Source organism: Thamnophis elegans, chromosome 7, assembly GCF_009769535.1.
Source record: "Thamnophis elegans isolate rThaEle1 chromosome 7, rThaEle1.pri, whole genome shotgun sequence".
Classification (NCBI taxonomy): domain Eukaryota; kingdom Metazoa; phylum Chordata; class Lepidosauria; order Squamata; family Colubridae; genus Thamnophis; species Thamnophis elegans.
In genome coordinates, this window is record NC_045547.1 from 25511590 (window position 1) to 25525105 (window position 13516).

General features: G+C 37.8%; 1 protein-coding gene across 1 annotated transcript in view; it reads left to right on the top strand.

Moving 5' to 3' along the window:
• The window catches only part of RFX4 (regulatory factor X4), a 56673-nt gene that overhangs the window by 27301 nt on the left and 15856 nt on the right, over nucleotides 1–13516 (top strand). The window contains exons 7-11 of the mRNA XM_032222001.1: nucleotides 1771–1934; nucleotides 3759–3859; nucleotides 6701–6759; nucleotides 8474–8618; nucleotides 11031–11125. Of these exons, the coding sequence (XP_032077892.1) occupies nucleotides 1771–1934; nucleotides 3759–3859; nucleotides 6701–6759; nucleotides 8474–8618; nucleotides 11031–11125 (564 nt within the window). The remainder of the gene's footprint in view (nucleotides 1–1770; nucleotides 1935–3758; nucleotides 3860–6700; nucleotides 6760–8473; nucleotides 8619–11030; nucleotides 11126–13516) is intronic.

Consider the following 13516-nt stretch of genomic DNA (forward strand, 5'->3'; position numbering starts at 1 on the left):
TTCCAAAGTTCCTGCTAACTTGCTCTGTTAAACTCCAACATTACAACATATTCTAGTTCTTTGCTTTTTGTTTCTCTTTCAATTCTTATTCATATGATTTTTTTTTATGTAGTCAGTCCAGAATAACTAATTCCTTCTAATAGCACAAATCTCTTGTTCAGGGCAAGGTCATATTTGTTTGCTTGTTTATCTATCTATTAAATTTATTTGCTGCCCATCTCACCACAAGGTGATGTTAATTTAGATTTAGGTCTTAAATATATTTACAATGAATGATAGCCTGAAGTTAATTGTAATCTATACAGGATGATTTAAGTGTTTCCTACCCCTCAGTGTAATGCCTCTTTCCTCATTTTGACTGCTTCCATATTGGATAGGAAAACTCTTTTGTTAACCTTGAAAGGGAACCAAATTGCTGTCAACGGACATGTACTTTCAGAGGAAAATTGTTAGGGCTCCTTGTTAATGTAATGCAGGGCAGTGGTGGGTTGCTTATCCCGTTCCAACCGGTTCGGTTGGAACGGGGCCGGCGGCGTCCTCGTGCATGCGCGCAGTTCACGCATGCGTGTTAGCGCCTGCGCGATGCTCCAGCTGCTTGCGGAGAATCGCACAGGCGCTGTATGTGTCATGCACCTGCATGGAAATGCAGAAGCCTTCAAAGACCGGTAAGGAGCGCGGGCGGACGGGTGGGCCCTTTGCCATTCCCGGAAGTTACTTACTTCCGGGTTCACCGACCAACCGGTTCGCGGGGACCGCCAACCAACCGGTTCGCGGGGACCGCCGCAAACCGGTTGAAACCCACCCCTGATGCAGGGATGTCAAACTCAATTTTATTGAGGGCTGCATCAGGGATGTGTTTAACCTTGGGGGGCTGAGTGGGTGTGGCCAGGGTGGGCATGGGCAGCTCGATGTCCTGGAGCCCAGGAGCTCAGTTTTCATTGGCAGAGGCACTGCGGGCCAAACTTTAACTGTTTCCAGAGTGGCCCCAAGAGTCAGATCTAGGCATGAAATGCTCTAAACTTCGCTACCAGTTCAAAACCGGGAGCACTCATTTCGCTCACATGTGGCACTTCTGGGCATGCGCAGAACCTTCTGCACATGTACAGAGCATTTTTAATAATGTCTGGGTGGGTGGAGGAAGCCTCCCACTGCCACCACTACCGGTTCACCCAAACCAGGACGAACCAACAGAATACCACCTCTGCCCAAATCTAAGCACCCTGCGGCCCAGATCTGGCCCGCAGGCCTTGAATTTGACACCCTTGGTGTAATGGTATGTGGGAATGCCCTTGGGAGATGTGGGAAGAGCCACAGCCAAGAGAACAGATGTACATAAGAAGCAGCTGAGCCTGCAGATGGAAAGGGACAAACATCTCACAATGTACCCACCCTAGTTTTTTGGGCTGTAAATACAAGGGGGGGATAAATGTAGTTTCAGACATGCCAGATTCTGTTAATGTAACCTCACAACAATGTATAAATAGTTTATTTGGGCATGCTTCTTATCTGGACTATCTTGCAAGGCTGATGAGCAGAATGAAACCCAGTGGTACATGGACATGAAAGAAAGAAAACAGAACCCACCCTTTATTTGCAACTCTTCCCCCATCTCCTTTTTCATCAGCAAACTGCCATGGGTGGAACATACCATTTGATGGTGTTTGGCAAAAAGAAAATCAGAAGTGTCTTTCTGCCACTCTAGAACATAGACAAATAATAATAAAACAATTACACATTCCATTTATTTCTTGTGTCTGGGTGCATTTCTAGGTTCAAAGTTTTCTTCTGCACTTTTGGCAAGGGATGCCACCTCACATGCTTCCTGTACTGGGGTCTTCCACTGTAGTAAATATAGTTGGAGTTTGTGATTCAATACTGTATAAAGCTATTTCTGGAGTTTTGATGCCAACAGTCTTGCAAGCATTACCTGATAGGTGAGTATATTTTATAGACCGATTTTTGTGTGAGTGTATTGGTGTGAGTTTGCTTGCGACATATGCCCCTCTATTCAGTTTAAATGAAGAATTTTTCTAACATAAGACCAAGTGAATATATACATATACATATACATATACATATACATATACATATACATATACATATACATATACATATACATATACATATACATATACATATACATATACATATACATATACATATACATATACATATACATATACATATACACATAGGCACCCGCGCGCGCACACACACACACATATATAAATGGCTGTGTCTGTGTCTCTGGAACCCCTCAAGCAATTTCAACCAAACTTGGTACACAGATGACTTACTCTGTGGAAACAAATACTGTGGGGGTAAGACACCCCTAACCTCCCTTGGGAGGGGAGTGTTCTGTTAAGATACAGCCTGTTGTGCCTTAAAATAGCTTCTACTTTACTGTCGTAAAATGGCTTCTACTATGCAGCGCGGTGGAGTTGTCATGGTAACGGCTTCACAGTACTCCACAAGGGGGCTCCCTCTGGTAAGAGGGAAAATCCAACATTAGAAATTACATTCGTTCTGGACATTTTCTCCCTTTAAATAAATACCCGGGCAACGCCGGGTTATCAGCTAGTGAATAATATAATCAAATGGGTTTGACAGAATACTGCAGACTGAGTTCAAATGTCAGGGAAGGAATGGTAGAATTTGTCATTTAGGAATGAAAGACAAATACATGGGCAATGCTTCAGTTTGCATGCTTCAGTTTTGAATTCTAAAATTTTTACCATTCTGGCGGTCTTTTTAATACAAGTACAGTCAACAACATTTTTAATTTATCAGGTTTTCTTCCTTGAAATTCCATCTTAAATAATGCTTTTCTGTGAGTGTTACAGATCTTCATTCCTACATTGTTTTATATTCCAGCCTTCTGGAATTAGTAGTCTATTGATGAGTTCAACTTCTACTCCATATTTCCCAACCAGAGTATCTTAAGGGCTAGATCTTCTTGTACATACTTTCTTGAACCCTGAGACCTCTGGATGGTCTTGTGGCCTGAGAACAATGTTTATAAATGGTGTGACCCTCTACACTATTCTGAAATGCCCTCAGCAGTACAGTATGTCTTGTGTGCCTGTTTTATTACCATTTGAGAGGCTAACAAGGCAGTGTGTTTTTGTCCTCAGTTCTTAACCACGACATTTCCTAGATAGCAATGGAATCATTTAATTCAATCTGTTTCAGTTATTCCTGTTAACTAAAGTACATAACTGTAGTTGCAGTAGTAGTTGTAGTAGTAGTAGTAGTAGTAGTAGAAGAAGAAGAAGAAGAAGGAGTAGCGATAACATTTATTTTTCTAAGTTCTAAACATTAAACACCACTGAAAATTAATGTTATGCAGCAATTATGGATCATAATTTTGAAAAGTGGCATAGTTTTGAAAAATTGAATATAACTTTAAAAAAAAAGATCGGGGGGACGGGAAACAGCAGATCCAAGAATTTGTAGTTATTCATTTCAGAACTCTATAGATTACTTTTTCTGTATACTTTGGTGCCCTTTTCAGATTCCTTATTATTAGGTAGCTATAACATGATATATACTATTCTCAGTGCAATCCTATGAATGTAACTGGAAATTAGGTCTCACAAAGTTGAGGAACTAATACGAGATAGATCAGGAAAGGAAGATTTACCAATTTTGAACTATAGGGTTAAGAATTGGGGAGTTGCACAGCAAATATTTTCCTGTTTTCTTCTGCTAAGAAAGACTCTCAATGTATGTTCTTGAAATAGTATTTTTCTTTCCAGCTTAACACAGGTGATCCGCAAGTTTGCCAAACAACTGGATGAATGGCTAAAGGTAGCTCTTCATGACTTGCCTGAAAACCTACGAAATATCAAGTTTGAATGTACGTGTTACATACTTTCTTAATACAAGTGGAAAAATTGTTTGTGATGCTGTAACATTAAGTTAAAGATATTAATCAAAAGGCAGTATGATTCCTGGCACCAGTAGAACTTTTTTTTAAAAATGCAAAGGATTTTTTTTTTTAAAAATGGCCAGATAAAGAATTCAATTCCCACTACATATGTGGTAAAGCAATATTCTTAATCAAATCAGTCCACTCTATGTTCTATGAGTAATTTTTTTAAAAACCAGAAAGGGCAGTTATAGAACACATATATTCTGTGCTGTGGTTAAGTTCTTATATACCTACCTCAAGAACATGTGGAAGATAGCGCAGGATCTATCAGTAGATTTAAGGGTGGCCCAATCCTATTTTTTTAATCTATAAAATTACATTTATTCTTCCAAAATCAGGATGCTGAAATGAAGAAAGATTGGAATAATTATTAGATTTTATGTAAAAAAGCTATTCAAATTTTGAAAATAAATATTTAGAATAAACTTGAAGGCATTCTTTAATTTTATGTAAGGAGTAGGCAACACTGTGTCTTTTGATGTCAAAAGAATATATATTAAACCAAAAAAAAAAAGCTTTGGCAATCTTCCAAAATGTAAAAATGCCACAAATCTCACATGATCTTAGGCATGATATGGCCAAAAATGTTTAGGACTTTTATGAGATACTTTGATGATTTTTTAAAAGTCTCAGTATGCAAAATTACATACATGCCTGAAAAAATGGTTAACACTTGCTCTGTGTCTTATGTCTCTGACATGGTTTAAAAGAACAATATCATTGCATCTCTAATTTATCAATCTCTAATCATCTCTAATTCATTTTGTCAATTCTTTCAGTAATATGAGTGTATCAGTGGTGGGATTCAAAAAATTTTATTATCGGTTCTGTGGGCGTGGCTTGGTGGGTGTGACATGGCTTGGTGGGCATGGCAGGGGAAGGTTACTGAAAAATCCCCATTCCCTCCCGATCAGCTGGGACTCGGGAGGCAGAGAATAGATGGGGATGGGGCCAGTTAGAGATGATATTTACTGGTTCTCTGAACTACTCAAAATTTTTGCTACAGGTTTCCAGAACTGGTCAGAACCTGCTGAAAGCCACCTCTGGAGTGTATATCTCTGACTGGTCATAGTGATAAAGTCAGATCGGTTACAATAAATTAATAAGTCTCCTGTCTTTGTGGACTAAATTAAAAATCCTCTCAAATGCAAGCAATCAAGCGCCTCTTCTAACTAGAGTCCAAGGCCTTTGCCTCAGGTGTCAAAGTATAAAAAATGGAGATGATCAAATAATACCACCTCCATAGGAAGGGCACTACACTCTGTAGATGCCTGCCTTGAACATTATATCTTGGGAAAACCTGCTTTATTTCATAAATCCTGCTCCTTTTATACCTGCTAACTTCCACATCACAAGTTTTTTTTAAGACAGAAAATGTGAGCGAAGTTGAAAAAGGGAGGGAAAAATATCATTTAGGAGATGGATTAGCCACTGATCAGCATGAATGATTAAAAGCACCTTTGTTGAGGAGACTCTGAAAATGGCTCATTCAACAACATGATTTTGTAATTTAATAATTTATTCAAATAACCCAAGGCATGTTCCTTTCCTCAAAATGAATATGTTTTAGTATATGTTTTGGAATTGATCTTAGCAAAGCAGAGTTGCAACTGGAGAGATCAGTGTGGATTCTCTTCACTTTAGTGAAGTCATGTAGTATTTGAACATCTCTGGCATACCTACAAGCAATGCAATAGATTTCAGCATACTATTTATTTACCTGTGATAAAAAGTTGACTACCTCAGTATATCTACAATATTAGGATTTATCCAAGAAAATATGGATATAAAATGTCATACTGTTGACCAATAGATAAAGAGATTGATAGATATCATGGATTTCATTCTGTACATGGCCTTATCAATATGCTTACATAATAGCAATAGCAATAAGACTTAGACTTATATACCACTTTACAGTGCTTTACAGCCCTCTCTAAGTGGTTTACACAGTCAGCATATTGCCCCCAACAATTTGGGTCCTCAATTTACCCACCTCGGAAGGATGGAAGGCTGAATCGATCTTGTGCCTGGTGAGATTTGAACTGCCAAATTGCAGGCCAGCATTCAGCAGAAGTAGCTTGCAGTAGTGCACTCTAAGCACTGCACCGCCGTGGCTCATAACATACAGTACATTTAATCCTCATTTGTGTACTGCAATCACTAATCATAAACCAGAGAATCTTAGTTCACTTGGTATCAATAGTCCTAACAACGAGAGGATGAGTTTCTATGGTGGAGGATCACTTCAATTTTTGTTGGAATGGAAAGTGGAATTACTAATCCAGTTTCATTCAGATGGAATCTGAAGATCTAGGGTAGAATTGTTTCAGAAATGAGAAGGCTTTGAATACTATGAATCTAAGGTTACCTTTGACACTTCTAGGGAATACCCCTATTAGAGATCTTCTGGTCATGAGAACTAGCATATCAGCACACATGGAACTTTTTGCAGAAGCACAGAACTAAGGATCATTTTACTTTAATTTGATCATAAATAGATAACTTCCAATGGGATTTAAGGTCATTGATTTTATTGGATAATGATTTCTATCCCAAACATTATTTTTTTAAAATGGCTAAAATATGCATATTCCCATAACAAACATATCTAATGATATAAATATTGTTGAAAGAAAAAGTTCTTACAAAACAAAATCAGTTAAAGATACGCTGTTAGCAGAACTGAATGAAGATATAGGATGTATTGTTTGGTGCCAAAGTAATCATTCTAGCTAACTACATAAATGATCATCTCATTGTCAGTATCCAGAAGATTTTCTCAGATTCTTCGGAGGCAGACATCGTTAAACCATCTATGTCAGGTATTTTATCCTTTTTTTGTCATAAGTTTATTTCGTTCCTCAGCAAGCACACATATGTTAGTTCTCAGATAAAGTCTTTACATGCATTTGTGAAATCACAACTTTTACATGGGATTTGTTTACTGATATAAAAAAAGCATTCAGAGTTAAATGAAGCAGAAAAGCCATACCTGCTTGCTAGTTGTTAACTTAAATTATTTTCCATATTCTAGGAAGAATCGCCTATTCATGATGACTAATCTCTCAATGCAAATTCTAGAACCTCAGAGAGCAGGCCTCAAATAATAGCTGCTAAGAAGCAAATGTAAAATAGGATTTATACCCTTATATCCATTCATTGAATCCTAAAAATTATCTGACTGACCTCTGGGAGATCCAGAATGCCAAACTAAATAGCATTTTGATTACATCTGTAATATTGCTTCTGATATTTTCTCATTTTATAGACCTCTTTCCTTGCTGTTATCTAACTGGAGAGTTACAGTAAATTGTAAAGGAGACACGTTGAAAATAATATTTGCATTATCTTACTGTCCCAGTTTTACCCCATCTCATCAATTGTTTGTGTTCCGTTTATGACCAAATTATAAACTGTAAGCAGTTTATAAACACTTTGAGCAAAACTGTCTTGCCCCAATATTTTGAATAGCCTCTAATTCACTACTACATTGAAATGTTTAGTAGCAGTAGCAAAAGCAATGTAGATAGTTGCAATGAAATTCCCCTCAGCTTTCCGTTGGAATGGGCCAACTTGCCTCAGCCAACTTGACATGGCCAACTCACCACTGACAACTTGCCGCAGGACAACTCACAAAGGAACAATTCAATTTAATTATTTAAAATAAAAAATATTTTAATTTTTGTCATTCACATTTCATTTTGTCCCTCCTTTTGCATCCTTTCTTTAATTATTCTATTTCACCATTTCTTTGATATTAGTGTAAGTCTTGTTCTGCCGAGTTGGCCGGAGAAAGTTGGCTGGGGCGAGTTGGCCATGGCAAGATGGCCATTGTCATAGATCCACCTCCCTTACTAACTTAAAGCTAAGTAAATAGCATTTGCATGGATTGAATGGAAATATGGGCAGTTCTACTGAGTAAGTCCATTGTTATGCATGAAGGTCCCATCTCAGATTTAAGTTATAAACACTCTGTAATGTTCTACCCCACCTCCCTTTCTATGTACTTGTGACCAGTTACTGGTCAAAATGTTAACAGAAGTTCATTCAGATCTATTAGTATTTGACCTGCTCTGAAATAGAGCCTAGTTCCAATATTGAACATATTCTTCAGGTACTGTACTTATTATAGATGTGTGAGGATTTCAGTTATTGTTTCAATTATTTTGAAATTGTGAATTAATGTACTATTTAAATCATTGCGATCATTTCAAAAGTGAACGTCAAGGTACAAATAGTCTGAATTTAAGGGACATAATGAAGAAACTGATTATTCTCCAAATGACAAACATGCCTTTTTCCTCAAATGAAAAGAAGCAGAAGTATAGTATTACCTTAAATTTAGAACTTCCACATCTCCAATTTGGACTGGGAAAAGTTATATTCAAATTACCTCCTGCACTCCATGACTTTTCCAGAACCCAAGGAGAAAAATCACATTAGCAGAACCCTACCACAAAACCGTATAAAGGGATAATGTGATATTATCTAAGGTAATAAACTCTAAGCTAATGAGTTGTTTAAATTGGATTATAGGCTTCAAGAACTGTGATCCACAGTGCAGACATTACATTCCAAATGCTGGAAGATTGGAGGAATGTGGATCTTAACAGTATCACTAAACAAACACTGTACACCATGGAAGATTCGCAAGAGGAGCACAGGAAACTTATAATACAATGTAAGACTATAGGACTTTCGACTAAGAGAAATTAATTCCAAATGTTAACAAAACAGAATGTACCAGTATTGTTGTTTCCAAAATCAGTTCAGATGATAAAAGATTCTGACCCCCTACACACACATACACACACACACACACACACACACACACAACCGCACCTCCTCTGAATGTGATGATAGCACAGATGACATGGGAGAAATATTGGTTCCATAACATTTTCTCTGCTTTCTGTTAAATTTCTCTTTGCTCTCCAGCAGCTTAGCTATCACAGTGCAAAGTAGAGTAGGGGAGGGCAGTGCAAAGTAGAGAGGGGAGGGCACTTCCATACAAGGGTTTTATTATGCAATTTGGGTATATTTACTAAAAGCAAATCCTATAACAATGTTAATAATAAGCATGCATAATAAAGTTGCTATTCTGAATTCCCCATGACATTTCTGCCTCTTTAGATGTATTTTTAAAACTAAATGGTACCTAGATTCACATTTCCTTAATATGACAGGAGAGTGGCTAGCATGAACATTAGCATTTCTTACTTATAACATCCCAAAACCTGTTTCCTCCAATTACCACTTTACAATTCCTTTTAAGCAAACGTTTTTTCATGACTACACTCTAGCTGCACTTTAAGAAATGATTTCATCTTTCAAACATTCTTTCAAGGAACAGTATATTTGAATGTATGCCCAATTAAAAGCTGTGCAGATTAGGTGCTTTCCAAGTACGCAGAGACTTGGACTGGAGGTTCCTTATATGGATAATTATCTCTGAAGAAGCCTGCACTTGATAGCAAGGCTGGACATTTCCCTGAATGGTTCAGGATGCTTCTATTCCAAGGAAGGACACTTGCTGGATACCATTTCATCTCAGTTTTCAGAGTGAAAAAACATCTAATGAATTTTTAATTAGTAAGGATCGAGTATAGGACTGTGGTTGCGACAAGTGAATATTTCACTGATATGCAATACAGTAAAGAATTATTTTCAGAAACCTTACAGGATTTTTTAAAAATATTAAATAAGAACATCGGAAGGATGGAAGGCTGAGTCTACCTGAGCCTGTCAGAATTGAACTCCTGGCAGTGGACAGAACTAGCCTGCAATACTGCATTCTAACCACTGCACCACCATAGCTTTTTCAAGTACATCTCATAATCTCACTCAGATCTTAAGTGATTTTTGGAAAGTTAAAAGGGTGGGGGCCTGCCAAGCCTCAGAAGGAAGGGTCTTCCAAACAGCAGGGACTGACATGGAGAAGGCACAAGGTCCTATAAGGATAGCAATATTTAAGGGAGGGAACTAGAAATGTACCCACTTATCCAATCTGGTAAAACAGGTTAGGAATCCTTAGGGAGAGGTAATCCTGCAAATAATCTGGTCAATGAATGACCAATGCCTATAATATTTCAGTAGCAAGTACAATTAGCAGGAAGCAACTGTGGAAGGGAGTTCTCACCATGATGTTCTATTTATGAGCTTTCAACATGTATCTCATTGGCCATTACAGTCTACATAGAATTACAGTCCATATAAACCTTTGACCTCATCCAACCATATTTTTATAGTCCCATGATTTTTAATGTGTTTGTAAAGCTTTGTGATAGTTACGAAACACAGCAGTCATGTTTATCTAGAGATCAGACAGCTTTTGTCCATTTTATTCGTGCATAATTCAAAATATCTACATTTGTTTATGGTAAGAATGTTTGGGTTGCAACTTAATAATGCCATGTTTTGAAAAGGATACCATTTATGTGCATCATAAGATAATTTGGACAGTTGCAAAAAAAATACAATATTTATAAAAGTAAAAATACAACAAACGATACTTAGTGCTTATTTTCCTCATATGTCCTTGAAGACAACCCCTGTGCTCAAATAATATCTAAACTTCTCATACCACTCTTGAAATCACAATTTTTTTAAAGTATTGCAACTGTTACTGCATTTCTATAGAATGTTTCCTGATGGGAAGGTGTTGCCTATCCTGGATTTAAATAGCCTCTTGATGCATTTCTAAATGAATTTCATGCATGACCTTTTCTGTCTGAAGGGTCAGAGTCTTGAATTAGCTGTGGAAGAATGATTCTCAGAATGGAGTCTGACTTCTCCTTATAGATAAACAATACTGGGAAATGTAGCAAAAAATCATGCAAAACTACTGATTATAGGGAAGAAGGACTTTATATAACCAGAGTGGTTATAAACTGGGCAACTGTATAAATCTTTTAAATAAATAAATAGGAATAGTTATGAGAAACAATTTAGCTTTTCTCTTCTTAAATATAGCATTAATGTTCTGTTGTTCAATTTAGCTAAGCAATTTTTATTCATTCTACATTTGCTTTCATTTGTCATCTAAGAGACAACACCATTAATAATTTGGATTCCTTGGGTTTTATTTTGCCAGTATATCAGGAATTTGATCACCTTTTGGAAGACCAGTCACCCATTGAATCATACATCGAATGGCTAGATTCCATGGTGGATAGATGTGTTGTGAAGGTCAGTAAAACACGCAAAGGATGGAAGAAGCTAATCACATGGTTTGTAAGACCTCATAAAACCTCCACATGTGGAGCTCTAAATCCAGTACTGGTTAATTTTTAATCTAAGAACTTGAGCTGAAGGCAATTTCTTGAAGCAATTTCCAGACTTGAGGATTTCCACCACCCCCTCCTTCAGCTCGGGAGACAATGGGTTGGTGATGAAGAGCCAAGGTGGCGCAGTGGTTAAATGCAGCACTGCAGGCTACTGCTAGATCAGCAGTTCAGCGGTTCAAATCTCACCGGCTCAGGGTTGACTCAGCCTTCCATCCTTCCGAGGTGGGTAAAATGAGGACCCAGATTGTTGGGGGCAATATGCTGACTCTCTGTAAACCGCTTAGAGAGGGCTGAAAGCCCTATGAAGCGGTATATAAGTCTACTGCTATTGCTATTGCTAATGTCAATCACTCATTGGCCAAAGCATTGGTACAGGTGTATAGGAAGCTTAACATATTGAGGCAGATCACTGGTCCAATCACTTAAGTGCTGTCTATTTTGACAATCAGCAGCTCCTTGGTCTTTCAAATAGATCTTTCTCAGTCAGGAGATGATGGAGACCAGTGGTGGGTTCCTACCGGTGTTCCTACTGGTACGCTGAGCGTGTGTGTGTGCAGTTGAAAGAAACTTGCTCAGAAAGCAAGGAAAAAAGCTGAGGAGCAGCAATTTAATCTGCAGCTCCTGATCAGCTGGGCTTCAGAAGCTGAAATAAAGCTAGATATAACCCAGGGACAGGCAGGCAGGCCCACTTTCAAAGCAACAAAGAACCAGTTCTCTCTCTGCTTGACGGCAGAGCTACCGGTTTGGGAGAACTAGTGCAAACTGGTAGAAACCCACCACTGATGGAGATCTTTTGCATGCAAATTATGATTTCTACCAATAAACTTCAGCTGTCTCCAGCCACAACTGGAAAGGAACAGTAGCTCAGAGTCATCTGGTAGCAGGAAGGGGAGTGAGGTGTTTGTAGTAAACTCTTTTTTATTTGAAATAACAATATTATCATGTGTTACGGTATGTTTCTTTCTGAAGCTCTACATGACTTGGGGTTGTTTTCATACCCATATATCTTTGATATGATAACTGTAACTGTTCTATAACAATGAAACAAGTTTATAGTCCTTTTTCCTTACCATACCCTCTGTTCTAACATATTAATTTTTTTGATAAGAACTTTATCAGAAAATAATATTTTTATTTTTAAATGTTATGGGTTGAAAACAATGGCACACCTATTATTTATTGAACCAATTTCAGCAACTTCTTAGCAAAGGAGTTGAGCAATGTAACCAATATATTTTTGTATAAGCAAATGGTTTGTTTGTTTTCAGTGCTTGATGGTTTGGATTTCAAGACTTGCTTACCAGATCTACTTGCTGTGGGTCACAATAATTACAGTAAACTTTTGCAACACAGATTTAAGTTGTAAGTGATTGATTGCTTGCAACTATATGGGAGAACAGAGAAAGAGCATATTGACTCAGCACCGATTTGGAAACTCTAAGGTGGCCTACCTTGGCTAGAGCTTATCTGGGTTCATGGGCTTTGCCTAAATTATCTGGTATCACTTGGGATTGCTGGAGTACTGCTTTCACTGTACAAATCTATCAGGGGAATCCCAAAATAGCAAAAAAATAGAAGACAGCTGATTTGAACAATAATAAAATTGAAATATGACAATAAAAAGTTACCATATTTTTCTGAATATAAGACACACCTTTCCCCCTCAAAAAAGAGGGTGAAAATCTGGGTGTGTCTTATACAGTGAATACAGCATTTTTGGCCTCCTGAAACCCCACCCCCTTTCCAAAAATGGCCATGCATAGCCTTTAGGAGGCTTCCAGAGTGCTCCTGGGGGCTGGAGAGGGCAAAAATGAACGAAAAAAACAGGCCGTTTTTTGCTCATTCCCCCCCCCAGCCCCCAGGAGCACGCTACAAGCCTCCTAAAGGCTATTCATGTGCTTTTTTTTGGCAAACAACGGGCCCGTTTTCGTGAAAAATGGGCCGTTTTTGGGAGGTCTGCAGAGTGCAAAACCTTTTTTTAAAAAATTGCCTCTTCAAAATCTTGGTTTGTCTTATACTCCAGTGTGAAACCTTGCGAACTCCCAGCTTCCCATCCCTGTTTCAATCACCTCTATGACACTTTTTACTTTTTACTTAGTTTCACAAAACACTGCTGTATTTCCTTCTGTCTTTTCAAGTTTTAATTCATCTTCTTTACCATTTACTTCTTTCACACTCTTCCATATGCCATCATCAGCTTCAGATTGGCCTGTATATATTGACCTCTGTTGCTTATCATGTTTTATCAACTAAGACTTTCATATGACAAAGAAGATATAGATTAGATTATCAG